The 18,862-nt window shown below is 39.5% G+C and overlaps 1 protein-coding gene across 1 annotated transcript; it reads right to left on the bottom strand.

The window, feature by feature from the left end:
* Positions 1 to 10,403: 10,403 nt before the first annotated feature.
* CHML (CHM like Rab escort protein) lies at positions 10,404 to 12,359 on the bottom strand. Its single transcript, XM_068986573.1, has one exon. The coding sequence runs from the start codon at positions 12,357 to 12,359 to the stop codon at positions 10,404 to 10,406; it is 1,956 nt and encodes a 651-aa protein (XP_068842674.1).
* Positions 12,360 to 18,862: the final 6,503 nt, after the last annotated feature.

The raw sequence follows: 18,862 nt of genomic DNA, 5'->3' as shown, positions 1-18,862 counted from the left end.
ATATTTACACACATCCATGATTACTTCATTAGGATAAATTCTGGCAATATAATTGTTAGGTGAGAAAGTGTACAAAACTTCAATGCCTTCACTACAACTCTCTAAACTATCCACCAGAAGATAGACTAAATCCCTACTACCTTATCATAAGACACTTGCTTTAATGTCATTTGCATGATAAGCCACCACCCATGCAGCAATCAACTACAATTGCTCTCTGTATACTCACTGACCCAGAATGTAAGAGTGGTCCCTGGTAATCTGTATTTTAAAGACATTCCCATTTGAATCATAAGAACTCTTCAATTTAAAACCATAGCTCTATAATTTTATCAATTGACCCATCACTTGCTATTAATAAAGCATTTGCAGCATCAACACTTTAGACCAGGCTTTTTTTAAAATTCACCTTGGTTTCTACAACCTCTGTCCTGACTCATCTCCTATTTCTAGGCCAGTTTTGTATTTCCAATAGAAATATAATGTGAGCCAGATAAATTAAGGACCCGAAATATATCACTAGAATTATGTTTCTCCCCTCCCGTCACTGGTTTGGTTGTTCTCTATTTGATCTAAGTCTCAGACAGAGTCTGGTAATCAAGATACTGGCTATTATATACATATAATTTGATTCATTTGTCCATAGCCTGTCAGGTAAATAATACCCCTCCAAGAAAAGTATGCTAAAATACTTTTACATTGATTTGAGGTAGCTGTTTGGAGTGTGTAGAGAGAAACATGTTTTTTAAAAAGATATTTAAAAGATAATAAGAGAACACGACCAAAAAAACTAAAACAAAAACAATACAAAAATATCATCCTTTCATTTCTATAACTGCTTTGCAGACTTATTCTATACCTGAATGAGATGAATGATTTTTTCTAAAACTCCCCAACATCTCTAGTCTGTATCTGACTATTGGGGCAGGATGAGATATATTCGCTGTATCTATGAATCTTGTTTTGGAGTTTATCATGAACCTTCGGGTGGAAGCCTCTGCTAATCTGTGAGGGAACAGAGATGAAGGAGTAGAGGGATGGTATGTAAGGGGGCAACAGCAGTTTTTACCAACAGTGACCCTGATGAAGAAGCACTGAGAGAGTCTGAAGATGTTGAGGAAGAAAGGCTCATGTGGGGTGCATAAAAGAAACGTTTACTCAAATGCAATTTCTCCAACTTGGCAGTTTGGACATTTTGGGCTGGATAATTCTTGTGGGGAGGCTATGTTGGGCATCCTAAGATGTTTAGCAGGACTTCTGCCCACTAGATGCCTGTTGTAGCCCCTTCTGAGATTTTATAACCAAAAATGTCTCCAGACATTGTCAAATGTCCCCCAAAGAGCTAAATCACCCTGGTTTGAGAACCACTGCCTTGATGAGAGAAAATTAGTAAAATGATTAGATGAAACATTCCATAGATTATTGAAATGTTCCCTATTTTTAAGTAGCTTTATTGACTCATACAGGTTTACCCTAAAACTAATTACCTGTGCTAATAATACAAAGATCCAGGACTATGGTTTTTGATAAATTTTCCCAGACTGTTCCCAGTGGTACTCTGTTCCTCGGTTTGAAACTAGAACAGAGGTGCTGGAAACTGCTAGTTGGTATTTCACTTTGCAAAATTTTTTTGCATGCCTGTGAAGTGCAAGACATTGTAGGGAATACAGAGGTACAACACACACAGACTTTGTTTTAAAAGAGATTACGATCTCATGACAATTTCCAGTGCAGTTCTCTTTTGCTTTTTCCTCTTAATAAACACCTGGTTTATACTCGTTTCAGCAACAGAGGGCATTGCAAATAAAGGTATGTAGTCATAAAATAGAATTGTTAAACAAAAGGACATACAGCTTTTTTTAATACTTCACTTAAATCATTTTAGTAACTTAACAACTACATTAATTAGCTAAAAACAAGATTCCCTGCTTCTTCCTCAGCAGTCCATTCCCCCAAATTTCATTACTGAAATTTAGTCTTCCATCCATATATTTATTTAGTTTTCCAACCATATGGATGGTTTATTTAGTACAAAGTCTTTGTACCAATCAATTAAAGATAAACACATATAATGAAGTTATAATGAAGTCAAGTTAATACTTCCCCATACTGATTCATAATATTTCTGTTCTTATTTGTATTTGTATGAGATTGTAGACTTAAAAAAATATCCACAACCTAAAAGTTGAGAGTTATGTTTTATTTGGTAAGAATTTTTAGGACTTCGAGCCTGGGAGACAGCATCTCAAGCAACCCTGGGAGAACTGCTCCAAGGAAACAAGGGGAGGAGCCAGGTTACATGGAAGTTTTGCAATAAAGTTCAGGTAGTCAGGAACAGCAAAAGATTATTGTTAAAGAAAACCAGATATCCAAAGTATTGGGTTTAGCACTTTTCTATGTATGGGACGATGCTAGAGAATGGACTCACAGAAATAATTCCTTTGATAGGCACCTCAGCTCTCTGGGGCCAGTATCTTGTTTCCATGTCCTGAGCTTCCTCGGGGCTCATGGAAGGGAGTGATTGCCGTTTGATAGCTGTAAGATGGCAGCTATTCTTTCCTTCCTGAGTTCCCTCATGGCTCACCAGCTCTCCATCCGTGATGGCAGACTTCCTGGTCACAACATCCTTGTTTACTGATATGGCAGGAAATATTCCATTTCTCAAGATGAATGAATGAACAAGTAAAAGTGTCAAACAAACAGAAATGGGACACCCAGGGGCATTAATTTTATGACCTATAATCAAAAGAATTGACATAAACCCCACCGCACTGGTATCCCCTAGGATTCCTATTTCTTTAAAACTGTAAAATGCCTAAATATGTATTTCCTTCTGACTGAATTACAAACACATATTTATCTTCCTACTACACTTTGTCAACCTTGCACCTTCAAATCCAAAGTCATGTCTTTTCCTCTGATATCTATCCCTTTATTCATGTACTAAGGATTAAAAACCTATATCACAAGCAAATTATAGGATATCAACAGAAACAAATAAAAATACTATATTATAGAAATGAACCTCTTGCAATAAAAAACAGGAGAAACAGTTTGCTTTGATTTCAGGTGTGAGCTTAAACTCCCTTCTCCTTCTTCCAATTCTAGTTGACCCAGTTTAATTACACAAATTGTAATTTATAAGATGATTTATTTGTTAAAAAATAAAGGTACTCTAAAATTCTAGAAACAACCACTTTTAAAATAGTGATGTGCTGTACATTTTTATATGCAATAAATAACCATCTTGAGATGAAGGCAAAGCAGAAGCTACATCTCAATTCTACTTAACAGATCTGAATATTTACTAGGAGAGAGTCCAGGCAAGTCAAATCACTTAATTCTTCCAAGTCTTATCTGTAAAATGGATATAAATATCTGCCCTATCTTACCTTACATACTTGTCCTGAAGTTCATATAAAAAATGTAATTGTTAGGAGAAAAAAATCCTACAAATGCTGTAGCAGAACTGTTAATACTCATGTTAAATTATTTCAGTTGAATCACTGAGCATCTTTGTTCATGCCTTATAGAAAGCTGGAGGTATTGTGCCCCCTGCTGTTGAAATGTGAGTATACATATACTGAAGTCACTCAGTCGTGTCTCTCTGCGACCGCATGAACTGTACCAGGCTCCTCTGTCCATTGGATTTTCCAGGCAAGGGTACTGATGTGGGTTGCTATTTCCTTCTCCAGGGGATCTTTCCAACCCAGGGATCGAACCCAGGTCTCCTGCAGTGCAGGCTTAACCATCTGAGCCACCAAGGAAGCCCTTGGTTGAGGGAAGCCCTTGGTTGAGCGACGCCTCGTTCCCTGAGCGACCAGGGAAGCCAGGGAAACCACATACATATGGTTGTTGGCTAAAGGAGTAAGAACTATACTGGAAACAATGTCCCTTTATGAGAGTAAAAATACTGAAATAAAAATGTTTAAATCTTCAAAAATGAAGCAACTACCCTAATGCAATAAAACCATGACTTCCAAATTTCCTGCCAAGACCAAGGTAGGTAAAACTAATCCTAATCAGATTTTTTTTTGGTTTTGAAACTCTATGATCTGCTTCTCATTTTGATTTCTTTGTACTTCTACTCCCTGACCTCTTAACATTTTGGGCTTCTGGGACCCTAACCAATCTTTTGTACCATCTCTTCACTCCATTCCCCAGGTAGACCAGAAAGCTTGATTAGTGGCAGAAACTTCTTAATTAACTGAATGTTAATGGAAAAAGATTTCAGAAAGTATTAGCTGATCTACCTTTTAACTTTTATTAAGCTACTTGTTGCCAACTGCATAATCGAAGATTTTGGTACCCCCTGGTACATGCATCACGAATCACATTCTTGTTTTTCCTTTTCTTCTGGGGTAGAGGAAGAGAGAGGAGGTGGTTATAATGGGGAGTATGATTGATAGAAAAATTAAGATAAAATAAAACACACATCCTCTAAGGCATTGGTACTCAGCTACAGGGAATCTGTCATTTATTTTCCTATTTCTAATCCCTAGAACAATGCAAATTCATAACGCACAATTCTTTGTTTGAATTAAATCACCTTGATTTGGTTTTCTTTGTTGAATTAAATCACCTTGATTTGGATTTCTCAGATTGATAAGAAAGAGTCTGCCAGCATCCTCAGTACCTTGAGATCTGTCCCTAGCACCTGTCTCCCTGAAAACACTCCTCAGGCCCAGGCTTGGCCACTACTGCTGACTTAAAAAATATTTACAACCTAAAAATTGAGTGTTCTGATTTATTCAGCAAGACTTCTTAGAACTTCAAGCCTGTGAGACACCATCTCAAGTAACTCTGATAAAACTGCTCCAAGGAGGTGAGGGGAGGAGCCAGGTTATATTGAAGCTTTGTAACAAAGAGCAGGTAGCATGAACATCAAAAGATTATTGTTCATTAAAGAAAACCAGATATACTAAGTTGAGGAATTTAGTGCTTTTCTATGTGTGGGAAGATGCAAGTCTGGGCTCACTGCTATCCAGGACAGTAGCCTGTGTTTCCACATCCTGAGCTTCCTTCCCTCGGGGCTCACCATAGGAACTGGTGTGGTCTGATGGCTCCCATTCTTCCTAAGTGCCCATGGGGCTCACCAGCTCACATTGGAGGACTACAATGACTGTGACATCCTTGTTTACTGATATGATAGGAAATATTTCATTTCTCACTGCCAGTCTAAACCCAACTTTCATTCCCCTGGCCTCCAAGACTCCAAAATGAAGTTTGTTGTTGGATTTGGGGTGATACTTTTAATTAGTGTGGGGCTTCCCTTGTGGTTCAGCTGGTTAAGAATCTGCCTGCAATGTGGAAGACCTGGGTTTGATCCCTGGGTTGGGAAGATCCAGAGAAGGGAAAGGAGAAGGGAACGGCTATTCACTCCAGTATTGTGGCCTGGAGAATTCCACGGATTGTACAGTCCATGGGGTCACAAAGAGTTGGGTACAACTGAGCGACATTCATACACTTTAATGTGTGAATACAACGTGTATTGTGTGACTGTGTCAATATAATGGCTTCATGCTGATGTCCTGGAATGTATTAATATCATTTCTATTATTTCCACTTCTGGTTCTGAGGTTACCATTGGGGGGAAAAAAAGTCTATCTATAGTCATAGTATACCTTAATGCTGGGCAACTGAGAAAAGATACAAAAGACACAAAATCCATCTTGACCACAAGAGCTGGAAAACTTTCTGTCCATGCTTTTGAAGATTATCTTTTGACACTAACATTTAAATATATATTCTTAATTTAAAGGAGAACTTTAGAAGTTTCAAAGAGATCAATAATATTGTCTCCAATTCAGTAAACCATTTTATCAATTAATCTTTTATTTTTTATTTCACACATCAATATTTTATAGAAAAAAGGGCCTCTTAATGTTACACTCTAATTACAATGTTTTATTGATTCTTTCTGACGTAGAGACCTCAATATTTACACAATCAGTAAATACAATAACTTAACACTTTCGAGGCTCATTTAAACATTTCCCATACTGTTTTACATATATCAATACTATTAATGGCTATATAACAGTCTATGAAAGCAATAGCAATACATGAAAATTTACTTATCCAGTTCCCAATTACTGGGCTCTTTTAAAAATTCAAATAAATGCATTCACTAGAAATATCTTTATACAAATAGCCTTTTTTCTTTTAAAATATTTTCCTGGGCATATGCTAACTCAGAGTGAATTAGATCTATAAAAAGACAGACTGGTTATAGGATTCTTATTATATTTTTCTAAATAGTTCTTCAAAAAATGAATATAATAATGCTACTGGTATGAGGATACATGCAACTAAAATTTTTTTGCATGAACTACATCAAAGTTGCTTAGTTTGCATTTTTAATATTAGGAAATCTGAATACCATTCTAAGAATTAACTTCTATTTATTATCTTCTTGTTTGAACTTAATTCTTTCATAAAGCCTTATGGATTTGCATTTACCTTTTAAAAAATAGAGTACTTTATCCTTGTATAATGCAGGTAGGTTTTACCCCATCTCTTGGGAGGCAAGAATCCTGTTTTCCTCCTAAGTTAAAAAGACATATCTTTGCTTGCTTATTAGCCTAAATTATCATAGTTCTGTCAAATTATATAAATCATCCATCCATACATGTTAAGTGGGAGTGTAGCAAATTTACATACTAACTTCACCTTATTGCCAGTTCTTCGGACATAATTTCATTTACATTAATCCTCGCAATAATTCTGAAAACATTATTTCTACTTTATAGATGATGAACTGAAAAGTAGGCATGATTTTCCCATGATTATACAACTGTAAGTAGTAAAGTGAGGACTACAATTATGGTTTTCAGATTTCCTATTTACTTCCCTTCCATTATACTAGGATGTAGTATATCTGCTTCAATCTGCTTCTATATAAGCATCTTTCTTAATTTATCCCAACATAGTTGTGTAACTTTCTTTAAATGGCTTGCATATACTAATACCCAAACACTTTAAATTGTAGCTTATCATTGCTGGAATCTAGAAATAAGATTAATTTTTAAACGTTATATATCCTGCAATTTTCTGAATTAGTCTTTTATGTTTATGATACTACAGGTTTCACAAATTTAAAAGTCATACTAATAGAAAAAATTTGTGCTCTCCTCATCTTTCTCATTTACATATGCTTATTAAGGATTTATTACAATGATGAGTTTTCTTCAACTATATACAAAAAATAGTACCAAGATTATTTAGTTTCTGGTTGAGAATTATTTATTTTTCCCTAACAGGAATGATATAAGTTCTCAGTTTTAATAATTACTTATCACAATGAGAAACCAACAAAGTCATTAACAGAGATAAACACTTTTATTAATATTTTTAGTTACCTGTAGTTAATACTTTGAATTTTTACTACTTTGTTCTGTTGATATTGATTTAATGGTTATCCTGTTGAACACTAACCGCATAATTCTGAGTGACAGTAAATAACTATTTTTCATTTGCTAATATTTTGCATTTGTTTAGATGAGAGCCTTTTCAAAATATTTCCTCCTAGTACTGAGGCGATATTAACTTCAAAATGCAAGTGTTAGTATATCATCTTTCTGGTACATAGATATTATTTATTCTTTGAACATTTGAAAAAATTCACCAATAAGCCCATAACAGTAAAATGGGTTTGTCAGAAAATTATACTAGGTTGGGACTTCCCTAGTGATCCAGTGATTAAGACTTTCCTTCCAGTGTAGGAGGTGTGAGTTCAATTTCTGGTTTGGGAGCTAAGATCCCACTCATATGCCTCACAGCCAAAAAAACAAAAAATAAAAAGGAAGCAATATTGTAACAAATTCAGTAAGGCTTTAAAAAAATGGTCCACATCAAAAATAAATCTTTTAAAGAAAAAAGGATGAAAAGAAAATTATACTCTCCTCTAATTTTTAAAATGCTTTTCTTTGGTAATAATTTTTTATTTCCAACTTATTTGTATTCAAGTAGGAAAATAATAAATTCATTTCTTAGTTTTCAAAACACTTATTTTATCTAATCTAACATTTTCTTGTTTCTATTACTGTGGTTCTATCATCTTTTGCAACATCTCACTGATATTCTCAAATTCTTATAAGTAAAAATATTCCTCATATTGAAATTAAAATATTTTCAATAGGTCTGGGTTACCTTCACTTCCATTTAACATCTCAAATTCTTTTACATTTTAATAACTAATTTTTAGGTCTATTTCAGACATTTCATTTGTTTCGATAAGTATAAGCCTAGAAGCCAACCAATAACAGATTTGCTAAACTCAAAATATATATATTAATATCAATTCATGACTTCTCTACTTCAGTAAGTTGAAATTTAAATTGTTCTTGTTTCATTTTTCTCACATACAGAAGAGCAACAAAAGTCTATTTAGAGCGTATTTTGCCCTAGTAACATGTTACTTTTTATAACATCATAATCAAAAGGTAAATTAAAAAGAATAATTGTGTTAAAGCTTAGACAAATTCTACTTCAGTGAGATTCATAGCTCTAAGTTACATGTATTTTTAATTAATCTTTACTTTCCTATTTCTCTGACTCAGTAATAAGCTGAGAGTCTGCCTACTTTGCTTCACTAGCAATGCTGGACTGGTTCTCATGAGCCAGTAATCTTTTCTTTCTCCTTCAGTACCTACACTCTTCTAACAGTTAACATTAGTTGAAAGATTTTGAAATCATGGAAGCCTGGATTTCAATGTTGGCTCTGCCACAAATCACACTCAGAGTGAATTACTGTCTTTACTTCCTCTCTGAAAATGTATTATCTGCCTCACAGAGTTGTTGAGAAACTATAATGAGAGAGTACAATAAGTGTGTGCTGCTGCTGCTGCTAAGTAGCTTCAGTCGTGTCCGACTCTGTGCAACCCCAGAGATGGCAGCCCACCAGGCTCCCCCGTCCCTAAGATTCTCCAGGCAAGAACACTGGAGTGGGTTGCCATTCCTTCTCCAATGCATCAAAGTGAAAAGCGAAAAGCAGTCACTCAGTCATGTCTGACTCCTAGCGACCCCATGGACTACAGTATATCAGGCTCCTTCATCCATGGGATTTGCCAGGCAGGAGTACTGGAGTGCGTAGCACATAGTAAATGCTCTGTTCCAGGGCAAAAAAATGTAATTAAAGGGCTTATTTCCTATAGGATTATCATTCTCTGTCTGAGGAATGGAAATGGTGACTTAGGAAGGAAATTTACTTCTTCTGACAGTTTCACAAGCTTGCTCTGCTAGAATATAAGCAGCTTTATAACTTCTGGTGGTTCTGGAAAAAAATGTTTCTATCTTCTAGATAACAGCTAAGAGGCAGGAGCTGATTATGAAGGCGTCCACCTTGTTACTTGCTGGGACACAACCAAAGGGGCATGGTAAAGCTTCCTCTGATTTACTCCTAACAACTGTAGTGTTACTAATTAAAGTGGTGGTGCCAACAAAATGGTATACTTCATTTTCATTGAGAAATCTTGGGAAATCTACTCACAGATGGATTTTTAAAACCATCCGTAATCCCAGGTTAAAAATGCTTCAGGCATTCTGAAATATCTTTTCCTGGAGCAGTTTATTTTTTCTTTAGCCTGAATTACTTAGAAGTTCTTTTCTTTTAGGTGCCAGAGCAGTGCTCTGCATAAATTTTCTGAAGTATTGAACCAGAACTAATCTTTCCCTCTAGATTTTCTTTGGACCAAACCTCCCAAGAATGAGCTTTGCAACTACTAACTGAACTCTCTGACTCTTTCCAATGTATAAGACTGGGATGACATCACTGCCTCATTGATTACAAGGGTCAACCAGGAGAATTAAACTGCAAGATGAATTCTAAACATCACCTTTACAAATAAAAGATCATGCAAAACTATTCTTCCAACAATTACAAACATATTTTATCACATTGACACTTGCATTAGTTGCTATTGCTGCCACCATATCTATATGTTTCTATTATAAACAAAAGACCCACATAATTTCCTGTGTTTCACTACTCAGAGGTGGTAGCAACTGTAATAGCTGTGAAAATAATTTAAATATTCCTTAGATATCACCGTTATGTAGACAATAGTAAAATTTGAAGATAATCAGCAGATATAATATCATCTTCCTTTAAGCACCATTGCTAACACGGAACTCTCACATATATACCCAGTACTAAAATAAAGCTAATTCTGGGTCATGGAGCCCATTCTGAAACAAAACAAGTCCAATACCCAATACATCAGTCATTGATAGGTTAACAAAGGCATCCAATGACTAAAAGTCACAAAGAGAATTATAGACATCTGCATGACATTCATCATATAACCACATCTAATCACTCCTACAGGAAACTGTCCTTTAAATGAGAATATTCTGATGCCAGGACGAAGGCCCGAAGTAGCATTTCCAGTTTGTTTTTTTTTCTAATTTTGAAGGTGCTTCCCTGAACTTTCTAGGTTTTTGCTTCCCTCAGAGGATTCTAGTTTGGCCATTACTATATTACTGGTTCCAAGAGGCTCTGATGGCTTTTCATCACCGTCAAAGAAAATGTCTTCCGGATTTGGAGGTGGGGGGCAGAATTCTTCACTTGGAAAAATCTCGTGGAAGAGTGTTTCAGCTTGCTTGACGGCATGCTCACTTCCGAGTCCACAGTCAGGCCCAGTGCAGACATAAACGTTGGGAGGCAAGCCATTATATGAGCTTCGGCTGACTCCCGAGGAATCTCTCATGTTAAAATAAAGAGCCCACAAGAGTCCTGGCTTTGGAAGTTCTTCCTTGCCTACTTCTGTCTCAGAATACGGGGTGAATAATTTCTTCACCACTGATTCTAAGTCTTCTCTTGCTGTTTTGGAAGATGAACAAGTCAGATGTACCAGGTAGGTGTCTTTCATGCATGTCATGGTTGAAGAACATAATTCAATGATTCGGACAGCATGTGCTCCTGGTTCCATCGGAGGTACTATCAAAATGGAAATCTGCTGATCTGAGTCTGTCTTTAGGACAGACTGATCTGTAATGAGCACTGCCCTGGATATCTGCTTGTACTGCACACTGGAACATGTTTCCTCAGACAGGTAACTATCCTCCACAATGAAATATTTAGCATTTATCCTTTGACCAAGGTGATCTATAATTGCTTTACATCTTCCAGATTCTCTGTCAACTACAAGGCATTGTACTTTATGGCGAAGACAATATATTCCACCGAAAACTGCACACATCCTGCAGAAACACTGGGGAATTTCGCCTTGGCCATATAAGGGAAATAAAAAGGGAGTGTTGCCAAACCGTCCAAGACACTGAAGAAAGTTTTTTGTTGCTTTAAGGCCATCTACTATAGTGCAAGATGATTCTGACATCATGGCAATCGAGTGAAGTATAAAATGTTGGAGGCTGGGGGTTAATTTTTTGGTTTTCAAGTACTCTGAAAATGAGCACTGTGTGAAAGCTTGGTATTCCTCAGGATGTTGTTCATAATCTAAACAAAATGTAAGAAATTTCATTAGCATCCTCTTTTCAACCATAGTGAGCTCTTTACTATTAAAGACATCTGCTCTGGAACAAGGCACCTGCTCTACTTTTCCTTCTCGAAATGCAAGAATCCTAGTGACATTTTTAAATTCAGCGTAACGACTAACATTTGATTTGATTAACAGATCAATTAACAGTCCTTGAGAATAAAGCAGCTTCGATGACAGATCAATATTAAACCTCCTGCCTTCTTTAACTATTTGAGAGTAAGCAATCCTCTTTCTCTTTGGTGGCACACTGTTGTCTTCCAATACAGGTTTGATTTCATCTTTAGTGCCATCTGAAAGTGTGTGTTTGTAAGTATCATACCCACAATATTCTTCTTTCACAGACGTTTCTGCCATATCAGTTATTTCTTCATTGTTCTTTGGAGTGTCTTGTGTAGGCACTTCATAGCTAGTAATGTGTGATGAGTGTGTTTCCTCAGACAAGCTTGTAGAATCCAGAGGTTTTATGAGGGTACTAGATGCTACACAAGAAGGATTTTTCTGCAGAGCATCAAGCTCTTCAGTATTGCCATCCATGCCCTGACTGGCATAACAAAAAACTTCGGCATGTTGAATGGTTTCATCCTTCTTGCGAAGAGGGATGGCTTCTTCTGTTTCATGGATCATGTCTTGCCATGCAGCAGTGCTTTCTTCCACAGTGTCACTGTTTTGCCGATGTTCCTTCAACCAGGACAGCAATCCTGGAAAGCTGAAACTAGCCCAGTTTCCCCCATAGTAACTTCTTGAATCGAGATGCAGAACCCTTTGACCACTTCTGGAACATGCAGCGGCAAGGATGGATTCAGGCAGACCTGTCCCCATCACTATCACATCAAATTCTGTTGGGAGACTGTTGGCCATCCTGGAAAAGTATCTGGTGACAACTTCTAATGAAGAAAATGTGTATGAATCTGGGCTGAGGGTTCAGAGAAGGTGTGACTATGCTGTAATAAAATCTCTCCTTGTGATATTCCAGATCATCCCAGAAATACTGAAGTTGCAGGTCCCAGGTATTCAGCTGCTACCCTTTTTTAGTATTATTTTCTTATAGGTCAGTAGCATAAAACCATGATAAAGTACATCTAATCATATCTGAGAATAATAAAACAAGTATACGGTTTTCATTTCTGTGTTTCATCTTAGCAGTGCATGTCAAAATGTATCACATATGGATTTGTGACTGGAATTCTGCTCTGAAAGGAGAAAATTCAAGAAAGAATACAATTATTAACAATGCTAAGAGAATAATAATTTCAAGCATCAATAATTATAATCCTATGGAACACGACTTGATTTCAGGACATAAGATTCTACTAAAGCAAGTCATTACATGCTTTCTCACATGTTTTCTAACTTCTTGAAAATAAGCAAAAGATATAGACTCCTCCAAGTCAGGCAATTCAACAATGAAGAATGGATATAGCAACATCCCACAAAAATAAAGAATTAGTGTAGTACAATTCTATAACTTTGGTTTTAAGTATTTGAATAAATGGTATACAACTAGGAGATTAAATTGCAAGTAACAGGTGGCTCCACTGTGTTTATGGAAACATACTATATACTATGTGCATACTGCTGTGATTATGCATATTTCTGTGGCCCATACAGTCTGTGGATGCTTCTAAGACAAATGATGAACAGAAGACTTTCTCATGCCCCACCCACCTTTAGGCTCTTATGGGAACAACATGAGACTATTTCAATTGAATGGGCCACTGCTATAATCAGAAAAGGATTAATTCAATAAAATAACTAGTATATTGAAATGTTTAGGTATATAAAAGAATCAGTCTACTGAAAATGTATTTGTAAGAAATCCTTATATAAATGTGCATATGCACAGGTGTGTTTTTTAGGTGTAAGTTAAAAAGGAAAAGTCCTGGGTCCATATGTTAAAACACTGCAGTATAAAATAACATCTACTTCATTGGAAGGACTGATGCTGAAGCTGAAGCTCCAATACTCTGGCCACCTGATACAAAGAGCTGACTCATTGGAAAAGATCTTGATGCTGGGAAAGATTGAGGGCAGGAAGAGAAGGGGACAACAAGAGGATGAGACGGTTGGATGGCATCATTGACTTAATGGACATGAGTTTGAGCAAACTCTGGGAAATAGAGAAGGACAGGGAAGCCTGGCATGCTGCAGTCCATGGGGTCACAAGGAGTTGGACACAACTGAGTGACTGAAGTACAGCTTCTAAAACCCATGTCAACATAGGGTGACATGCATTTTATGAGACCCTAGCTCTGAGACTGAATCTCTTCATCTCAAGATGAAGGTCTAAACATCCTCTGCCAAGATTAGCATGTTGTTTGTTGTTCTTATTTTTGAAGGGGTAGGAGGTGGTAGTAAAGAAAGTCTCTCCTGTTAATCTGTAGCATCATTCTGTTGTATGCCACGTGCAGAACACCTGCATGGTGGTAGGTGTTTCCAGAGGTGCAACAGCCAAAGGGCTGAAAGGCATACTCACCTGGAAGTTCTTAGATTGAAGTATTACACAAACCACATGCTTGATGGCCTTTCTATCATTGCATGGTTAAGAGTGAGTTTCTTGAGCTCTGATTTTTCCTACTGCTACACTTACTGAAACCTAGATCAGTGCATACTGGGCCTGCCTAGGCTGAGATGACTAGATGGGTATCCTGGATACCCATATAACAAGCCATTCAATTGGAACTTGAAGTGACTAATTCACTGAATTGATAGTTCAGTTTAAATGAGATGGCAATCTTCATAGTCTTATCTGGTCAAAGCCTCTGCCTAAAGAATATTAGGGATTCCACTTGCTTTCAGCATTCCCTAAGAAACCAGGAATTGAGCACAGAATGAAGTGGTCGCCTGGCCTACTCATATATATATGTGAATTACTTATTCTGCTTTCATCCTGCAGAGTGTGGAGAGGAAGCCAGAACCCATGAGGATATGTGAAGAAGCGTAACCATAGTATGTACCTATTTTTGGCTTAGAAGGGGATATAGGGTTGGGAGTAAGAGAAAGGATATAAGCCATAAGCGCTGAAACCAGCCACCTCGTAACCTACAGGTATCAACAGAATTCTCGTAATACAAGGCAAGGCAGGACAACCTTAAAGAACATTTAGCTCAATTACCCTGTAACCCCACGTAAGAGAACTGATGACTGGAGAGATTAAGTGACTGGGAGAGTCCACATGATGGGTTAGCCACAGGATTAAGTGGGACCCATGCTAACACCATCAGGCCAGTGGTCTTTCCATTTGACAGAGCAGCCTCTCTAGAAGCCTCTGAAGTAAGCAGTCACTTTTGATATTTTAGAATGTCCTGCCCTTCACTACTCCAGGGTTAGTTAGTTCTTGCTTAGGGCTAACAATGAGGAAAGCACCCTCCCTCTCTTTAACTCTTACCTAGAAGCATAATGTTTGGAATTTACTCCAGAATCTGCCGGTCAATGCAGGAGACACAGGTTCCATCCCTGGGTTGAGAAGATCCCCTGAGGAAAAATGTGGCAACCCACTCCAGGATTCTTGCCTGGGAAATCCCATAGACAGAGAAGCCTGGTGGGCTATAGTCCACGGGGTCACAATAGAGTCAAACACGACTTAGCAATTAAACAACAAAAATGTTTTCAGCTCTATCATAATCCACTATTGACCTGTCTCCCAGGGCTTGAACAAGACTCAGAACGTTCTGTCCCAGAGTTTCCACCTCTAACTTAAAGGCAGGTGAAAGCCATTGTTGAAAGCACTAACTAAATGCCCAGAAAAAGAGAGTAGTGGTCAGGCAAAATACTGTGTGGTGAACATTTTTAGCAGTCTTAGAAAATCCTTTCAGACTGGGGTGGGAATGGAGCAGGGATGATGAGGGAGGAGAGGATGGAAGAGAAAAGGAGATACAGTAGGGTGAGGCCACAAGATAGAAGGGATGAGGAAGAAAACAAATGCTGGTACTAAGAAAAAACTCAACACACCCCTGTTTCCAAACTCCCAAGCACTGAGTTAGAATAGAAACTGAATTTCCCAGCACAGAAAATGCACTTCTTGAAAATAAGAACTTTAAGTGCTTATTGGGGAAGGGGTAGGTAGTAGAAGAATATTAGAATCACTGAGACAATCAAATAAAATTATGATTTCTATGACATTTTCTTGTGTCCCTCAACATATAAAAAAGGAATCATAACATAAAATATGCGGGTTTGTCATCACATAGAAGGTTGGTGATCAAGAAAATACGCTTGATAATGCTACAACGATTTTATTCTTGTAAATTTGCCACGGTAAAAGCACTAATGAATTATCAATTTTTTTTTTAAAGGAAATTTAAGACCTGAGAAATATACATTTCTATTTCAAACTTTTGTACAAATGAAATTTCTGGAGCACATACAAAATGATAATTTCTTTTCCAAGCTCAAAAAATAATGTCCTCAATGAAACAGCTGGGTGGTTCATCCTTCAAAATGTCAAGTGTTAGTGAGATTTAAATCTTGCATCTGGGTTAAGAGTACTGTATTATCAAATTCTACTTAATGAAACCTACTGGTTTCACAGCTAATTATATGTTCATTTTGAGTTGGGATTCTCTCATCCATTTGCAATCTCACCTGAGACTTTCGTGTGCTGGAAACTATAGGGAAGAAAACAGAAAAAATAGCTAATAGGGTACATGCCAGTGTGCATTCTGAGGACCTGAATAAAACTATCTCATTTTCTAGGAAGCAGTCAAAGGTTTACAACTGCTAATGGGCAAATTTTTAAAAAGAATTTACACATCGCGACTATGTTAGGTTTCTACCTCTCATTTTAGGAAATCAATATAGGAATTAGATCTCATCACCCTCTCCAACTTTCACAAATCAATCATCTTTTTCCTTGAATCTCAACTCCACGGCCCTTAATTTCTTTTCTCAAAGTAATAAGCCATTGTCTCGTGCTCTGTTGAATTAAATGAGGAGACAGAAAGCAGAGAAGTAGATGAGCAGGACAGCGACAGAGATGGGGTATGGAGGAACTGGGCCCACCGGGGAGCAGGGGCTGCAGACAGGCTGGGGTTTTGGTGGGCGTGGGGCCTGGTGAGCACAGGGAAAGAGGGAGGTGAGCGAGCGCAGGAGGACGAGGTCAACGGGGGAGGAGGAGAGGTGCGCTGAGTGGGTGAGATGGGGGGAGGTAGGTCACGAGCGAAAAGTCGGGCTGGGGAGGAGGGGAGGTCAGAGGAATAGAAGTCAGTGGCGAGGTGAAGTCAGGGGAGCCCCGCCGCGAGGCTGAGGTCCCGAAGCGGGAGGGGGCGGGGCCGGGAGCAGGAGCAGGAGCAGGAGGGAGGTCCACCCCGACCACTCACCTCACAGGCTGCCGCTGCTGAAGCCCACTCGCCGTCCCACTCGCCGATCGTGGTGACCCCCAACCCTGCTGCCCCTCAGGGGGAACGCGAAAGCCAGCGCGGCGTGGAGGACGGACGGTAGCAGGTCGCCGAGGCTGACGTGGAGCAGGAGGAGGCGGGCGGGGCTGCGGAGCCGCGGTAACTTGAGGTAGATGACGAGCACTAGCAGGTTGCTGCCCACGCCCGGAAGCCCCACGGAGCCAAGCAAAACACGCGCTCGTAGGCGCCCTCGCTGACAGGCTCGGTGAGGCTTGACTACCCCGCCCTTCCGCCAGCCGCCGCCGCGCCTCCCGGCTGGCACACATGCGCCGGCGCGCTCGGTTCTGGGCGGGGCGCAGGGCACCCCGAGGCATTAGATGGTATTAGATGCGGCTCCGGAGCTTTTCCCCGCCCGCGGCGCCCCTCGTAACCCCACCCCTTCCCTCCACTGTGGCCCCGCCCCGACTCGCCTTGTAGCCCCGCCCATCTGGCGCACCGCCTAGTCCCGCCCCCTGTCGCAGTCTTCACGCAGTCCGCGCTCTCTTGGCCCCCTTCTCCCTCCCCACCCTGTATGCGGGCTCCAACCCTCCCAGTCCGTGAGAGCCGGAAGGGAGATCGACCACGGTGGCTCCTCACTTCGCATCCCCACCGCTCCCCCAGCCCAGCCGGAAGACCTCTTGGCGTTCACCACTCACTCACTCCTTCAGGAACATTTATGGGTTTCTGGCCCACCACGTGCTCATGAGGGGTTACACGAGCGACCCCTAGCCTTGGCTTCTCTCCTCCCAGGAAGCTGTTAGGAACCGCTGCCAAATGGTGTCGCACATTTAATGCAAACCCAGGCAGCACCCCAGGCCTGCTCAGAGTCCTTCGTGTCCTCCCTGCAACAGAAATGGATACTCCCAATCACTAAGGCCCTCGCTGCGGCCACCTTCCAGCTCCACACCACATCTAGCAGGTTCAGAGGTGGTCTCTGAAGCAGAACACTTCCTCTGACCTTTTATACTGTGAAAATAGATGGCAAGTTAAACACGGGTCCACGAACCGAAAAGTCATTACAGGGCTGCGCCACTGCCTCTACGCAAGCCGCAAAAGGGCCCAAGGAGGATGCAGCCATCATCCAGGCCCGCAAGCTGTCCTGGGCGCCGCTGGCCTGCACAGTGTCTGTTCAAGGGCAAAGGACCTGCCCTCCACAAAGGTGAATGCCTCCTCCCTCCTCTATTCAAAAGATGGGTTGAGAATGAGTAGGGTCTGTGAATTCCCATTACAAGTGTTTTGGAATTAATGTCTAATGGTCAGGGCAGGGTGGCTCTCCATCATGGTGCATTGAGCAATAGCTGAGGGGCAGTGTGCCCTGCCCTCAAAATCTTGATTTGTCCTTAAGGCTTCCAGTCTGGACTTACCTATGAGATTAACCCAACCACTTCTTTAAAGAAAAAAAAATTCATATAATTTTGTATTTTAGATTTATGCAACCGTTTAACAAGTTCTATATATTTAATGTCGACTATGTTTACTGTCAAGAGCTTCCCTGGTGGCTAGTCTACAGCAAGGTCTCAATAAATATTAGTTGAATGAATGAAGAAATACTCATATTTTTCCCTAAAGCATTCATTCATTCATCGGTGCTGAGTCTCTGCTCATAAACTTTACATTGTGGTGGTGTTGGGAGAACAGACAATTATCAACCAAGTACATATGTAGTGTTGTGAAATGTGGCATTAAGAAAAATAAGGCAGGGCTTTCCTGGTAGCTCAGTGGTGAAGAATCCACCTGCCAATGCAGGAGACAAGGGTTGTATCCCTGTTGGGGGAAGATCCCTCATGCCTCAGCAGTTAACACTGTGTGTCACAACTATTGAGCCCGTGCTTTAGAGCCTGGGAACCACAGCTACTGAGCCCTGCAACTACAGAGTAGGCCCTGCTCACACAGCAGTGAAGACCCAGCACAGCAAAAAATAAATAAATACATACAATTTTTTTAAAGATAAATAAGGCAAATAATTCCTAATTATCTTTAATTCCTGAA

Source organism: Capricornis sumatraensis, chromosome 14 (assembly GCF_032405125.1).
Source record: "Capricornis sumatraensis isolate serow.1 chromosome 14, serow.2, whole genome shotgun sequence".
Lineage (NCBI taxonomy): Eukaryota > Metazoa > Chordata > Mammalia > Artiodactyla > Bovidae > Capricornis > Capricornis sumatraensis.
Note: the sequence above shows the minus strand (reverse complement) of the source record. Positions and strands in the feature narration are given on the sequence as shown.